This window comes from Equus asinus, chromosome 21 (genome assembly GCF_041296235.1).
Source record: "Equus asinus isolate D_3611 breed Donkey chromosome 21, EquAss-T2T_v2, whole genome shotgun sequence".
Lineage (NCBI taxonomy): Eukaryota > Metazoa > Chordata > Mammalia > Perissodactyla > Equidae > Equus > Equus asinus.
In genome coordinates this window covers 95,327,895-95,343,687 of record NC_091810.1, presented here as the reverse complement: position 1 = coordinate 95,343,687, position 15,793 = coordinate 95,327,895, and the positions used below count along the sequence as shown (strand labels likewise).

At 45.2% G+C, this 15,793-nt stretch overlaps 3 protein-coding genes across 20 annotated transcripts in view; 2 read left to right on the top strand and 1 right to left on the bottom strand.

Annotated features, from left to right (window-relative positions):
• The window catches only part of P2RY14 (purinergic receptor P2Y14), a 48,504-nt gene extending 34,857 nt beyond the window's left edge, over positions 1–13,647 (top strand). For 3 of the 7 annotated variants that reach the window (XM_014838574.3, XM_014838575.3, XM_014838572.3), the window contains exons 2-3: positions 8,571–8,672; positions 12,551–13,647. In XM_014838574.3, coding sequence (XP_014694060.1) covers positions 12,577–13,578 — 1,002 coding nt within the window. In that variant the 5' untranslated portion in view covers positions 8,571–8,672; positions 12,551–12,576 and the 3' untranslated portion in view covers positions 13,579–13,647. Of the gene's footprint in view, positions 1–8,427; positions 8,480–8,570; positions 8,673–12,550 lie in introns of those variants that run through there. The other 4 variants (XM_014838578.3, XM_014838579.3, XM_014838577.3 and 1 more) reach the window with 2 other exon arrangements.
• The window catches only part of MED12L (mediator complex subunit 12L), a 312,345-nt gene that overhangs the window by 181,862 nt on the left and 114,690 nt on the right, over positions 1–15,793 (bottom strand). The window lies entirely within an intron of this gene.
• GPR171 (G protein-coupled receptor 171) overlaps positions 1–15,793 on the top strand; it is a 36,431-nt gene that overhangs the window by 7,783 nt on the left and 12,855 nt on the right. The gene's annotated exons all lie outside the window — the stretch shown is intronic.

The window sequence follows — 15,793 nt, the reverse complement described above, 5'->3', positions numbered from 1 at the left end:
CATTCATTTTCACTGTTACGTAAAATGTCCCAAGATAAATGATGTGTTTTTTACCCATTCTCCTGTCAGTAATCATCTGAGCTATTTCCACATCTTTGCTATTTCAAACAGTGTTTCTACAAGCATCCTTGCAAGTGATCCTGGGCATGCCCCTGTGAGAGTGTTCTAGGGCACATACCCAGGAATTAAAATGCTCAGCCATCGGGTGAGTGAACGTCCCTCTTTTCTAAATATTTCCAATTCCTTTTCCAAACTGCTGGACTTTAGAAATATAATGCTGAGCATGGGATACAAAGAAGTCCTGGTAGAATACATACAGCGTGAACAATTTGTACAATGGAAGGTATGTTCCTATGGATTCAAATCATTCATTTTAAAAGGGAGGAAATGGAAAACAGAATTCAGGACAGGGTCACCTCCGGGCGGAGGAGCACTGACAGCCCGGGGAGGATGCAGCGGGAGATGCTGGAGGGGTGCTGGCTCTCAGTGCGGCACTGCGTTCTTTTTGTTGTGCTTTAGCTTATGTGACATAAATTCTTTTCAAAGGATCAAGTATTCCAATAAAAAGAAAAAATGAAATCCATTAGCATTGCCCATATCTGGGGCAAGGTAAAGTTCCCAATGAATATTCGGCAGTTATTGTTATAAAATGTGATGACAGTGGAAGAGATGACAAGACACAGCTGTGGCTGCAGATGAGGTGTGACTGACAGGGCAGGTGGGACAGCGCTGCCCTGTGGCGGGAAAGCAGGTGGCTCCTCAGCACCCAGGGCTGGGAGGGCCCCAGAACTGCAGGAACCGGAGGTGGCGGTGGGGAGGAGGACACGAGGCTGCTCGGGTGCCAGAACCACCAGACTCTGACCCTGAGAGGGCAGGGGCGATGTTGGTGGTTTTCTGCTTCACCCTCAAGCCCAAGAACACTGCCTGAGAACAGGTGCCAAAAGAGTATTTGATGGAAGAAAGGAAAAGTTTGTTTCATAGATGATGGTTTAAAACAACGTTTTAAGTAAAGATTACTTTGACTTAGAAGAATAGGTAGAAAGAGAAAAGAAGACAGCCAAGAACAGAAAAAGAAACACCAATTTTAAGGATAGGCAAGGAGCTCCCAAAGGTACCTGAGAAGGAAAGGTCAGGAGGAAGAGAAGTCCAGAGACGGCTGTGATGTGTTTGCTGTGTCAGGCACCGAGCTCAGGACCCGGCCTCAAAACTGATACACACATACATTCATATACACCTATAGACACACACGCGTGTGCAGATACGCTGTATGTAATACAGACCATGCAAACAGTGCATGCATACACAAGTACACACACACAGACTCTACTTTACTGAGCCATTTTGAAAATAAGTTGCAGGCAATCATGGCCCTTCCCTCCTGAACACTTCAACATGCATCTCCGACAAACAAGAACATTCTCCTGCCGCGTCATAGCAGCATCATACCTAGGAAGATTAAGATCAATTCAGTAATTTCATATAGAGTCTGTATTCAGACTCACACGATTGTCCCAGAACCATTTCTGTGGCTCTCCCCTCTGCTCACCCCAGTCACCAGCACAGATCACTCCTATTATTTCTCTTTGGCCTCTTTTGATCCAGAACTGCTCCCTCCCACCCAGCATGTTTGCTTTTCGTGGCATTGGTTTTTTAAAGAGTCTAGGCTGGTTGTTTTGCAGAATGTTCCATACTCTGAATTTGTCCGACTCTTCATCCGTGATTAGTGTTTTGACAAGGTCTGTTGTGTACATCTAATTCAATCATAGCAGGAGGCACAATATGTCAAGTTATCCCATTTTTGGAGAGTTTGATCATTCAGTGACGGCCAGATATTCCTATTGAAAAGGTACTTTTTCCTTATTATTCTAAATGATGTGGGAATGATGCCTTCAGAGTGGAATACAGCTGGCCCTCTGTGTCCGCGGGTTCCACATCCACAGACAGAATCAACCAACCTTTGATCAAAAGGCCTAGGATGGTTACGTGTGTGCGAGCACGTATAGACTTCTTTCCTTGTCCTTATTCCCTAAACAATGCAGTATAACAACTATTTACACAGCATTTACATTAGTCATGATAAGTACTCCAGAGATGATCTAAAGTATATGGGAGGATGTCCGTAGGTTATATGCAAATACTTCACCGTCTTGTATGAGGGACTTGGGCATCGTGGATTTTGGTATCCCCGGGGGTCCTGGAACCAATCCCCCACGGATACCGAAGGACAACTGTGTGGTTCTCCCACAACCTTTCACCGAATGGCTTTTCACAGTCACTTGAAGATTGTTGCCCAAATCGATTATTATACTGAGGTTGTAAAGAGTGACTTTCTAATTCTATCATTCCTCCTACATTTTCTAGCTGGCATTCTTCTGTAAAGGAGAGCTGCCCCATCTTCGTCCTCTCATTTTTATCCGTATTTTTAATATCACTATCAACTCCCAAATTTGGTTCGTGTTTCAGAGTATTTTCATCTATTACTGTCATCCTTGTCGGTATCCAAATTGTCCAATTTAGAGGTGCCCCCAGCTCCGCTTCCGTGGCCTTCTTCACGTTTCCCCATGGGTCTGAGCGCTTCCTTGCTTTCTGCCAACAAGACACCTCAATTCACCTATGCCTTCCCCGGGCCTGAGGTGAAATCAGCCACTTCTCCAGGGAGTCTGGTTCCTGCTCGTGAGCAGTGACGCTTAGAAAGCCGATGTGCGCACTGATACCGAGGATGGAGCACTGCTTCTCCACCTACAGGAGGCTTGTTATTTCAAGACAGAAAAGGCTTGAACAAGTTTATAGCTGCTGGGGTGTCACAATGTCTAGATCTATAGGTTTTCTCTTTGTTTGAAAGACTTGGGCGGGTTTACACCTTGAAGAGGTAGACAGAGAGAGACTGAAAATACAAAAGAGAAAAGCAGTAATGTACAGAAAAGATGGGAAGGAGCACCTGTTATTATCAGAATGTTTTACATATGGGCATTACACCTCAGGCAATAATGAAACGGCATCTGACAGCTCCCACGGGACATGGCAAGACACAAGACAACTTTCCTATAAAGTACTTGACTGGCTTATAACGAAATCCCTTGGGAAAGTGAAATAATCACAAATGGAATGGCCTAAAAAGGACACGTATATTCAACAACGGATCCCAACCTGAAGGACTCAGAAAAAGCACAGGTCTTTCATATGCACGCTGGGCGCCATCTTTAAGCTGCATAAAGTAGATCCTTAACATTTAAGTCCTACTCATTTTGAAATGAAAATAGTTGCTTTACTGTCACATGCTGTGTTTAATCAAATACAAACTCATTTAAGAATTGCCCAATTCATAAGTAACTGTCACAACATAGCTTATTAAAATCGAAGGGTACTGATTCTTCCAACAGGTATGAAGTACATAAAATTTTAGGTTGTAAAGTGTATGAGGATCCCTTCTCTGCAGTATTCCCACTCCCACCGACAGTCCCAGATATTTATACTCCTCTCCGTTGGCTTTGTGAGGCTGAAGCTGGAACAAACACGCAAGTGGTTGATACTTGGCTAAGTAGTCAAAGCTGTGACCTTCTGAGAAATGAATCTCTGTTCCCCATCCCCAGAGCAAGGTGGTACCCATTAATGCCCTTGACCCCAGGATCTGGGGATCTGAGTACCGCCTGCCTAATTGAGGACTGCAAACACCATCCGAGAGGCAAAAAGAGGTCAGAGATGCATTTCCTTGCCTGGCCCCAGGGAACAGAACCACGTATTCCAAAACAATGCTGCAGAAGAAGAGGCCAGAAAAAAGCCAGGGATCCAAGCAGCTGAACCTGATTCCGGATAGGGACAGGAATCAGCTCCCCAAACCCTGAGGACAGGAGAGTTTCACACCTTGAGCCGCTCTCACCGGAGATTCAGGCTCATGCGGACTGCCGAGTGAGAGCCTGAAACCCTGTGGACCTGACTCGTACTCCGCATGGTTGGGTGGTGCTTCCTGTGACAGAACAGAGAGCACAAGCAGCACAGCCTCCCTCCCCATGCCCCGTGGGAGCACGCTGGGCCACACGCCCCAGGAGGTCCGAGCACTTTGCCAAGGGTCCACCGTGCGTCCTGCTGCCCTGCGTTTCAGTGCAGAAGAACATCAACCTGAGAACCACGAGAGAAGTGGGGAAGGGTGTGGGAGCCGGAGCCAGGGCGGGAGTTCCAGAGACATCTGATCATTCTACTCTCACCCCCTGAACCCACGATGTTCCATCTGAGCCACACACTGCCAGGCACCAGGTATTTGATTCCTACACGAACAGGAGCCTGCGAGGCAGCTACTAATACTCCCTCAGTTTAGAGACACAAAAACTGAAACACAGAGGCACTTAGGAACTATCCCAATATCACAGCTATTAAGAACTTGAGCCATATCTCTAACCAAGGCCCACGGCATCCAACATGCATGCTCTTAATCATTATGCTTCTCTGTCTGCCCACTATTCCAACAGAGCAGTAAATAAAGCCCACTTCACCTTCCTAGACCTTGGCATGTGAGTGACTTATTGCTGATGAGTTATTAGGTTGGGCATCAACAACAAAGCTGACGAAATTCCCTTTCCATATCAAATGATACCAAACATACCTACCAGAAAGGAACTATTCTGGTGGTTCTCGACTTGGGAACATTTAGAAATGTCTGCATTTTCAGTTGTCATAAATCATGGGGTGCTACTGGCCCCTAGTGGACAGAGGGCAGGGATGCAGCTGAACATCTTACAGTGCACAAGATAGCAGGCCCACAAAGACCTGGAACCCAAAAAACGTCAGCTGTACCAAGGCTGAGAAACCCTGGGCTTTCCCAAAGGCTGAACCCCAGACTGCAGGTGAAAAGTCACCACAAATCCATCCTGAAAATCCAGACGCAGGAGCTGGTAGAGAGGCTAGTGATGGCTGGCCATGGTCATGGCCCCAAAAGTTTGCCCTGTGCCACCTTGCCCTCTTCCAGCAGCTTCCATGATCTGCTTGCATAAGCACAAGACGTGAGGACAGACCCAGGTTCTTGGATGTGCCTGTCCCACACTTGGCTACGAATCCTGCTAAAAGTGTTTTAAGGGAAGTGGTTAGAATTAAAGGTAAAGACTAGATGTGGGCCTTTTCCATTTAGTATCCATACTAACCCACCGCCCATGGTCACACATAATCAAAGCTTGGCTCTGTCTGCAGCCGAAACACAGACTTTTGATCTTCGTGATTTTTAGAGTCTGTGAATAGGCCGGCCCAGGAGGAAGGCCTGGCAGCCAAGACAGGGCTGAGCCTATGCTTTGGTGGAAGAGGAAGTTCAGATGCCTAAGAGGAGCATGCAGATACTTCTAGTGTAATTAGCACAGCTTCTCAATTGCAGCACGCGACCAGAGCATTCACCCAATCCTACACTAAATTAAAGCATGTCCATCACTGGCCTAGATTCTAACTGAAAGTGAAGTCAATGGGCCACAGTGGCCTGCAGTTAGGAGGACCAAGTCAGATCTTCTCAAGAGCTCATGTCTGCCGCAGAGAAAGCCAGCCCAAGATGAGGAGCAGCAGCCAGCGGAACCCTCCTGCTGCCAGCGGGCCGAGGGGACGTGCGTGTGGCACCCACGCCACAGGGAGCAGACCTGCACTTCCACCCGGAGCAGACACTGTACCACCGAGCAGTCAACGTCACTTGTTTTCGTGACCATTACGAACAGTCCGATTCTGTGCCCCTCCTTGGACATCAGTGCAGGAGAAAGAAACGTGAGGCAAATCAAATCAACCTTCACTGTCATGTGATCCAAGATTGCTGGCCTGATACCACCATTCCTGAAGCTGGTTTAGGTGCTTGCTGCTCTGTTCCTTTGTCACTTCCTACTATGAGAGCCCCTTGTTGTACCCAGAAGTACCACTCTGTTCAGCCTCCCCTGAGAATGGGAGCTTCCTATGAGCTCCCCGTGGCTCATGTATCCCCACCGTGCCTCACAAACACGTTCTGATGGATTTAGTGAGCAAAGGAACAAAAGCTCCTGGCAAAGGAAGAAAGATCAGGGATATACAGGAGCCCAAGGCTACAATGTACCTTAAGAACTGAAGATTTCAACAAGGGGAAATCGCATCAAGTACAGCAGAGAAGTCAGGAAAGAGACAACTTCTGAGTACTCAAAGGGTGATAAATTTAGAAATGAGGTCCCTGCAGCCTGTGTGGAGTGTACGGACTGTGGCGCGTCCTCAGGGTGATGAAGGGAAATAAGAGGGGTTCATTCTTCTGCTTAAAGGAGAAAGTGAGAGTCTCATGGCTGAGCCCAGAGAGAGTGTAGGCCAGACAGGCCATGGAGAGCTGACGGGTTAGAGAGCCACTGCGTGGTGCTGACAAGGAGCCACGCAAGAATCAGGCTTCCGAGAAGCTAGGGGTGGTCAGTTACTGAGAAAGAATACTCACTTCTATGAAATCAACAGCCACACTTGTGATGACTTCCTCCCAGATAGGCCCACGACCTAGAAGCAGAGGACACTGCGCGAGCACCCTAAGGACCCAGGGCTGAGGGAGAGGCAGGACCATAAGTCAGGGTGCAGGGAGTTCTAAAGCATGCAGCCGACCACGGAATAAGAACGGCCAGGAGGCTGAGGACAGACTTAGAATTAATCAATATTATTGAATAGTATAAAATATTTTAAAAATATAAACTATGTCATAAAGTATTGAATAACATAAAATATTACAAACTGCAGGACTGAATAAGCAGCCCACACATCAATCCCCTTTCTATTCAATCCATTCTACCTGCTCTGGAAACCGTCTAAAACATCACACATTGGCACCAAAAAGGGAAAAGAAAACCAAGTTCCATGTTAGGGCAGGGGAGATAAAATCAGCAAAAATGAGAAAAAGCTCCAGTAGGTTTAGCTCATGTCTGATGATCACACACCGGAACCCTTTTCTACTGATATGAGAATCATCTAGAAACAAATACTTATCTCACACGAAAAGGTGTGGGCACCTCAGATTCAAGCTCATGACGTCTGGACTTGAAGCAGGGAGAAGAAATACCAGATTGTCCCTTGACAAGGACTGAACAAGGAGCAGGAAGGAAGTGCTCATCACAGGCAGGTGCCGATGAAAGAGGGATCTGAAAGCAGTCCATCCTCCACAAACATTTTTATTTCTAATTATGAAACAGTTCAAATATATAAAAATAAAAGTACTGAAACTAATGTCGGTAACACCAATGCACCCAATCGCCCAGGGTCAATTGATGGCAACGTTGAGGCAGAGTTGTTTCAGAATTTACGAGATGAAATGCCACAAATACAGCTGGAGCACAGCCACCCTGCACCATCCCTTCCCTCCCCAGGAGTAAGCACGTCCTGAAGTTGGACTGTATCGTCCCGATCAGGATGTGTCCAGTACTGCCCTGCATCACGCACAATATCACTCCACAGAGAACTTAATCTCTCTGCTTTATTTCTAAAGAGAACTTGATAACTTTTGAGGAACATTCTACGTAAATATAAGATGTTCTTTAACACTTGCTCTCAAGTAGATATCTATAAAATATCTATTTACATTTCCAGGAGACCACAAGGATAGGATTATGCTGATGAAATCTGTAATGGATAAACTCTGAGAAAGATCCTAGATTTCAGGGCTACCTATAATGTAACTTTTCCCTATCTGGAGTCCCAACCAGAGCAAAGAAAAACAAGCTTTTTAACCTCCTCACCAAACATTTATTAAATGTCCCCTGTGTACAGGGTCTGAAAAAACTTGCTACTCAAGAGAGTCATCAAGCTCGCAGCATCAATATGACCTGTGAAGTCTGAGTCTTTAGCAAGATCCCCAGATAGTCTGGATGCACATTAAAGCGTGAGGCGTGCAAGTTTAAAGAATTCAGAAAGGTGACAACACAGACGAAGGCAGAAGCAAATGCAACCAGCATTCTGCCAAACTCCTCCTCCTCCTGTCAGACGACGCAGCTGTCAGCTGTTGTCTCTGCAAAGGCCACACCTGAGCGTCAGCAGACCGGTGGTTACCAGCCAGGGGTGATTCTGCCTCCCAGAGGACATTTGGCAAAGCCTGGAGACAATTTTGTCACAATTTGAGGACATGGTGCTACTGGCATCTAGTACACGGAAGCCAAGGACGCTGCCAAACATCCACAATGCAGAAGTCAGTCCTCCACAGCAAAGAACTGTCTGGCCCAAAATATCCACAGTGTGAAGGTTTTTAAACCAAAAAAATCCTCCCTATGATTTCCTGGCTAAAATGATCAATTGTTAACTTCACTAATTTAAAAAACTGATTTGAGCATCTGTATCCACAGGGCAAAAAATAAACCGATAACTAAAAACACTTCCCGTCCAACACTCTCAAGTACAGAGTTTATAAGGTTGCCGTGGGAGTTCACAACCAAATCCATCATCATCAATATTGACACCCAAGACCAAGTACCATGAAACACCAAACGGTCATGTTGAAACATTTCACAATTATAAAGGCCGAATTTAACAAGTGAGTACATTGCTACCACACACTTCTCCAGTAAAAACATTCTGGTGTTCATTTAACCTAATTAATTCTTCATTTTTCTCCTACAATACAGATCATTAGTGAAGAAACACTGGCTACTTTGAGATGACAAGCATTCACTGGGCTAAACTACTTCATTGAAAGGAAACCTCATATTATACAAAATCTGTTCAAGGTAATTGAAAAAACCCTCATCAAAATGTTAGGAAGAAATCTCTTCTCTTCTTCAGAGAACGTAGAATTATGGCACACAATCAGAAGGGTGGAAGGTGGTCTGCCATTCTTGTATAGAGAGAAATAGGTCCCCGTGTGAGGACCTATGAGAAAACATTCAGCGACCGTGATCCACACGCTCCTTTCACACGTTACTAGCTGCCCTTTGGTCTCACGCATCCCATTCCACTCCATCTTTAATTATGTTACAAAAGACCCAAAGGGCCGGTCCATACAGACACACAGGCCGTTTCCTTCTCCTTTACCCACATTTGTGGAACGAGGAAGCGTTCCACCTAAGGGAAGCTGAAGACGTACTCTGTTAAGTATCCTTTTTTTAAAAAGTTTTGCCACATACAGAAATCTTTCTTAAATATAGTCTCAAGAATTTAGGGGGCATTGTTTACATTCCCGAAGCCTGAAGGTTAACATCATGACCACTTTCACTACAGAAATGAAGAGAGAATCTCAAAAATAACTACTGTGGGACGGGCTGGCTATACCTCCACAAACCGGCTCACCAGAATGCCCACTTTTTCAATTGCTCATCGTCCAGAGGTCCTTTTCCTGTTTTTTTCCTTTCTTTCTTCCACTGCCTGACCCTCATCCTTAACGGGCTGGAGCAAGCTCTTAGAAATAATGACTCGACCGAGAGCCTGGGGCAGGGAAGGGAGCGTTGCTGGGTCACACCAAGACGGACTTTGTTGCCTTTCTGATTCATTTGGTTCTTGCTTATTTTGGGGTTACTGTATAAAATCAGCATCAGTATGTGACTATTTCCTCCATCTGTGAAATGACTTGGAGTTTCCATAGGTCCCTTTACCAGGACATTCAATCCTCTGTACTAAAGACAAGGAGAGGAGACGTGGCAGATGTGACAAGGTCAAAGTAACACAACTCGGTTATGATCTTGTCCCGTTTTTCACCCAACACATGTTTGTGCCTTTTGGGCTCAGTACAGAATTGGCCTCACCTGCTGCAGCTGCCTTACGACGGCTTCTTTTTCACACCGCTCTCCACCCTTATCAGGGTAGAAAAGGCTGCCACGCTCTGAGACACCAAAACCAAGTACAGCAAAATATGTACCTGGAGGGCACAACGCCCTCCTGTCAACTCCAGTGCTGAGAAAAAGTATTTAAAAGCTTGAAAATTACTACCAAATTGTCTCAGATTTGCCTTTCGCTCATGACTCCTGTGGAGTGGCCAACCAGACAGCAGCACAGAAGCAATGACACCCTGCCTCTCCCTCAACCAGCATGCCCCAACATTTCCACCACCTGCGACGGCTTAAAAATGGGCCCAAATCGCAAGACAATGTTTGAGGGGAAAGACCCAAGCAAGTGTTGAGCACTGACTCCGCTTCAGAAGGCAGACCTGCTCTAGAAGTTTACCTGGGTCAGCCAGCCCCTTCTATCGATCTCAAAGTGAGGAGGGAGGCAGCAGGGATGCTAGTCACAAGGGCATCTTGCTCAGATTCTCAACGCTTCTGGGAATCTGAGAACACAGTTCTGGAACCACAGCAGCAGGCTACATGCAGACATATTGCAGCTCAAAAGCACCTAAGTCACAGACTCTGAGAAAACGTCTTTATACGGATTTCCTAAGGAAAGGAATTGTGGCTCTCCCTAAATCATTTCTGGGAAATTCTTCACTATTTCTTATATATAGTGGCTTCTGGTAAGTTTGTATCAGGAAGGACTTTGACTCTCAAACATTTCTGGAAATTCTTCACTATTTCACTATATAATTATATATTACATAGTTAATATTGCTCTCTTCTTCAAAATGGGTTAACATCTACATTTTTCAAAATTTTACATTTTACACTCCTGTGATCCCAAGAGTTACTGAGTGCCTACCTACCATGAGCAGCGCATCACAGTGACTGACATGGTGGAGTCCCCAGCACTGGGACCCCGGGGAGCACAGGGCAGGACGCACCCTCTCAAGTTCTGTGACACTGGCTCTTAGACTAAGCCGCATCTTACTATCAGGGGACGAGACACTATCTAGTCTAAATTCACTGCACACGGACTCTTTGCCACAGCAGACAGCTTAAAGTAGGAAACGTGGCCCCTTCGCTTTCCATCTAAACTATGAAACAGGCCACAGAACACCTAGAAAGAAGCAAATGACTACAAACTCCTCTGCTCAGAGCCAAGCGTGCAGCCAGAGGACGGGTGTAGTGACAGGAGAAAAGCACAGAAGTGTGAGTACACACACAAGGGGGCTCACACCCCGTCCACCACCCCACAGCCGGGGCGGTGGGGGAGCGGGGGCGGTTTCCGTAAAGGAAGCACATTCAAGCTGAGGCCTGGAGGACGAAGAGAAGACAGCCAGCCAACAAGGTCTTGAGAGAGTTTTCCACACAAATGAAAGTCTGCGCAAATGTCTGAGCTGAGAGAAATCACAGAACCTACGAGGGGGCACAAGGGTTCAGGACAGCGCAGGAACTCACACTGGAGGCGAAGGAAGCGGTGGTCTGACCAAGGAGGACTTGGTTCTGGGAGCGAGGACCGACTATTATATCTAAGATGGGCAGTAACATTCGCTTTGATGTAGCAAACACTCTTTCAAATCAGCTCTAATCTTCCCTGTGCCCTAAATCAGCATGTCTGACATCAGTGAAGAATGCAGAGCACTCCCCAACAAAAGAAGGTTCTGGGTAATAGCTAGGACAGCCTTGTCCAATAAAAATACAATGCAGGCCACATATGTAATTTTAAATTTTAGTAGCCATATTCTTTTTTTTGGCTTGAGGAAGATTAGTCCTGAGCTAACATCTATGCCAATCTTCCTCTATTTTTCTTTCTTTTTTTTTTTCTTTATATGTGGGACACCTCCACAGCATGGCTGGTGAGCACAGTAGGTCTGCGCCCAGGATCTGAACCCGTGAACCTGGGCTGCTGAAGCGGAGCACACAAAACTTTAACCACTTGGCCACCAGACCAGGCCCTTAGTAGCCATATTCTTAAAAAGTAAAATTAAGATTAACTATATATTTTACTGGAATATTCCTAAAATATTATTTCAACATATAATCAATATTTAAAATATGAAAATATTTTATATTCTTTTTTTCACACCAAGTCTGTGAAATTCAGTGTGCATTTTACACTTACTTCCCATCTCCATCGAGACTGGCCACATTTCAAGGGTTCTACAGTCACATGTGGCTAGTGGCTACCAAGCTGGACAGTGCAGATCTAGAATGCATTTCTAGATTAGGAAGCATTTCTCAGAATGTTTAAGGCACTTTTATCATTCGTGTTTGTTTTCTAATTTATAAAAGTAATAACAACCAGTTTTTCAATGGAAATAAAAAACCCAGACTATCTCAGTTTTGAAAGATACCCATACTCCCACACCGAAAGCACCAGTCACTTGTGGATGTGTATGCTTGTAAGACATTGTCCTATATCCAAAGCACATGTAGGGTCTGTGTCAACAGCTCTTAAACCTAATATATTAAACAGAGTTCTGAAAATGAAACAGATTTACTTCTGTTTTTATAGTTTGATTACCTTTCGAGACCATATTAAATGAGCATTTCCTACAACTTCGGAGTTTCACAGGAAGCCATTCTCGTTTGAGGAAAATGCTGGTCTCCACGATTACCTCAGTTCTCAGACCGTCCTATTCTCCAATTGTTCTTTCCTGTCATCTCTGCTCTTCCCTTTTCAAAAAGAAGGAAGGAGAGAGGGAGGGAGGGAGGGGCCCTAACTAACACATAGCAGAAACTTGGCACAGAAAAGGCTTCCACTGCCCTTCGCTTTACCACATGGTGAGACACGGAGGCTGTTGGTGCCCTTTGAGTGACAGTGTCACGTCCCTTTCCAGGCCTCGCCCTCGGAAGCTACAGAGCGATGAATGCCACCACCACAGGTCCCTGCTCCTGGGACCCCCTCATCACTCAGCAAGTCATCCCGGCACTCTACTTGGTGGTCTTTGTGGTGGGCGTCCTGCTCAACGGCGTGTCGGCGTGGGTGTTCTGCTACGTGCCCGGCTCCAAGAGCTTCATCATCTATCTCAAGAACATTGTCGTCGCCGACTTTCTGATGAGCCTCACTTTTCCCTTCAAGATTCTGAGCGAGTCGGGCCTGGGCCCCCGGCAGCTGAGCGTGTTTGTGTGCAAGTTCTCGGCGGTCTTCTTCTATGTCAACATGTACGTCGGCATCGTGTTCTTCGGGCTCATCAGCTTCGACAGATACTATAAAATCGTGAAGCCTCTACTGACGTCTGTCATGCAGTCAGTGAACTTCAGCAAACTCCTGTCGGTGATGGTGTGGGTGCTCACGCTCTTTCTCGCTGTTCCCAACAGCATCCTGACCAACTGGAGTGTCAGGGATGTGACACGCATAAAATGTATGGACCTGAAAAACACACTGGGCCAGAAGTGGCACAAAGCCTCAAACTACATTTTTGTGGGCATCTTCTGGATGGTGTTTCTTTTGTTAATCGTTTTCTACACTGCTATCACGAGGAAAATCTTTAAGTCCCACCTTAAGTCCAGAAAGAACTCCATCTGGGTCAAGAAGAAGTCTAGCCGCAACATATTCAGCATCATGTTTGTATTTGTTGTCTGTTTTGTGCCTTACCACATTGCCAGAATCCCCTACACGCAGAGCCAAACAGAAGCTCATTACAGCTGCCGGTCGAAAGAAATCTTGCACCACGTGAAAGAATTCACTCTGCTCCTGTCGGCTGCAAACGTCTGCCTGGACCCCATTATTTACTTCTTTCTCTGCCAGCCATTTAGAGAAATCTTATGTAAGAAACTGCACATCCCATTAAAAGCTCAGCAGGACTCAGACGCTTGCAAAACCAAAACGGGAAACACAACGCAGGAAAGCACAGATATTCTGTGACCTCCCACCTCCTTGCAAATGAAGCCTGCAGATGCATACTGTAATCTGCAACTACAGGCTAAGAGGGAGGAGTGAGCAACGTGCCCACGATGAGCAGTGTCATCTGTAAGCATTACTGTCCAATTTAGTACAAAAATAAAAGGTACGTTTCCATGTTTTTTCAGTAACATCAAAGAAAAAATAATACATACATTATGCCATCTTATTTCATCAAAATAGAAGGTTTAAATTCATAATCACTAGTCTGGTCAGTTAATGTAGAACCTAAAATAGCAAATAAAGAAAATAGGAAGCAAGACAATTCACAGGGGCGTCTTCCTTCTCTAAACATAAGAATTAAGTTAATGAGTTATGTAATTTTTCTCAACAGGGTGACTAAAGACCAACTTAGCAGCAGGCACAGTCTGAGAAAGGGCGAGAAAGTGAAAAGAGTCCAGTTTTCTCTGATTTGAAGCAGATAAGCAAATGTCCAGAAAATTGCTTAAGAAATCCCCTACTGACTGATCTCATGGTATTTCAAAGGAAAGCAGATATAAATTATGTACTGTGCAATAAAAAATGTAATTTTTTCTGATAGCGTTTTGAGGATTATATAAGATACATTTTAAATGCTTTATATGAAGACTTGTTAAGCCACTTAACCTGGGGTGCTGGTGTTAGAATATTTTTAAGTAGCTTCTACTGAGGGAAGCTACATATGGGCATGTGCTGCCAGCAACTTCCTCTGTTTAATGGTATGAAAAAAAGTAGGATGACTGGGAAAAGCCAGACACACACACACACACGCACGCAGAGGCTGGCAGTATACATTATTCTCTAGGGGTGGGAAAAAGTAGTTTTCTTTTAAGGGACTGTATGTAATAAAAAGAAAATCTACAATTTACAATAATGAGAAATTACACATAAAATAAAAACTTACATACTACATTTTCTGGAGAACACACGGATTTAATATGCAGAGATATGAGATATGGTTGCTGGCTTGTGCATTATCAAAAGTAATTCTTTCTCTGCTATTAACTGGCTAGAAGTCAGTCAGCTCAGCTTTCCAACGCGCTCAAACATTTTTGTAAGTCATGTTTATACATATTTCATACTTTACTGTATATGTAACAATAAAGAAATTATTTTTAATAATGTCAATTTTTTCTTAATAATCAAGAGATGAGAAAACATTACCACATTTCCTCACAGTCGAGATGTGGGTGATTTCTGCAATGCGGCCCATTACACATGCTAACAGAAGGAAGACAGTTCCGTAAGAACTCACTGACTTTGCGAAATAAGTATTTCCCATGCTCTGGGACCTCACCAGATTTTAGGCAAAACTCAGAAAACACACCTTAAATTGAGTCGGAGCTGGGAAGGTTTCCACGCTCCCCGTGTGCCTTCTAGCCTCGAACAGCTCCCTGCTCCCCACTCCTGGTCAGACGTCCTCTCTTAAGAAGAACAAAATCCTCGGCCCATGAGAAACGTGCTTGGCGCAACTAAGCTTGCTCTATTTGTTTGGCTAAACATATCTGAGAACGAAATCGGGCAGGGACAAATTAGTAAACACTGCTGTTGCCTATGCCCCGTCCTGGGCCGGGGGAGGAAATGGAAGTAAAGAGAAGATGCGGAGCCCTAAGAGATGCCTCCGCACGCACGGGCGCAATAAAGCACGTGGGTGATGGGAAAGGAAACAGCAGCAGAGCCGCGGAGGACGCGTGAAGCAAGAGTGAGCAACAGCTGCCACGCTGAGAACTTTCAGGCCCAGGGCTACAGAGGAGCACGGAGAAGAGGGGCAACAGCAACACTAGGTTAACCCAGAAACTTCTGTGAGATCACCAGGGGTATTTTTTTAAAATTACTTTGTGGAATAATTTCTGTCGCTAATTTATTGATAAGGTTGATAATATATATTTACTACGGATAAAGTAATACAACACTGAACCATTTTGTACAAGCAGAGCTGTGGGATGGTTAAAAAGCCTTTTGAAGATTCGCATATGGAAAAGGAAAGCTTCGTTTTGTGAAACACGGTTCTTTTGGGGAATGTCCTGTCGTGAAAGGGCAATCCCACAAGCCACTGGTCCCCCTCAGAGGACAGTGACAGGAAGAAAGTGGTGGCTCTTACTGTGGAATCCCACACGGCACGAGTTCCTCCCCCTCAGACTCACAAACCCTCGGGGTGCTGTTTACGAAGAGGAAATCCCACATCCTTTGGGGGGGTGAT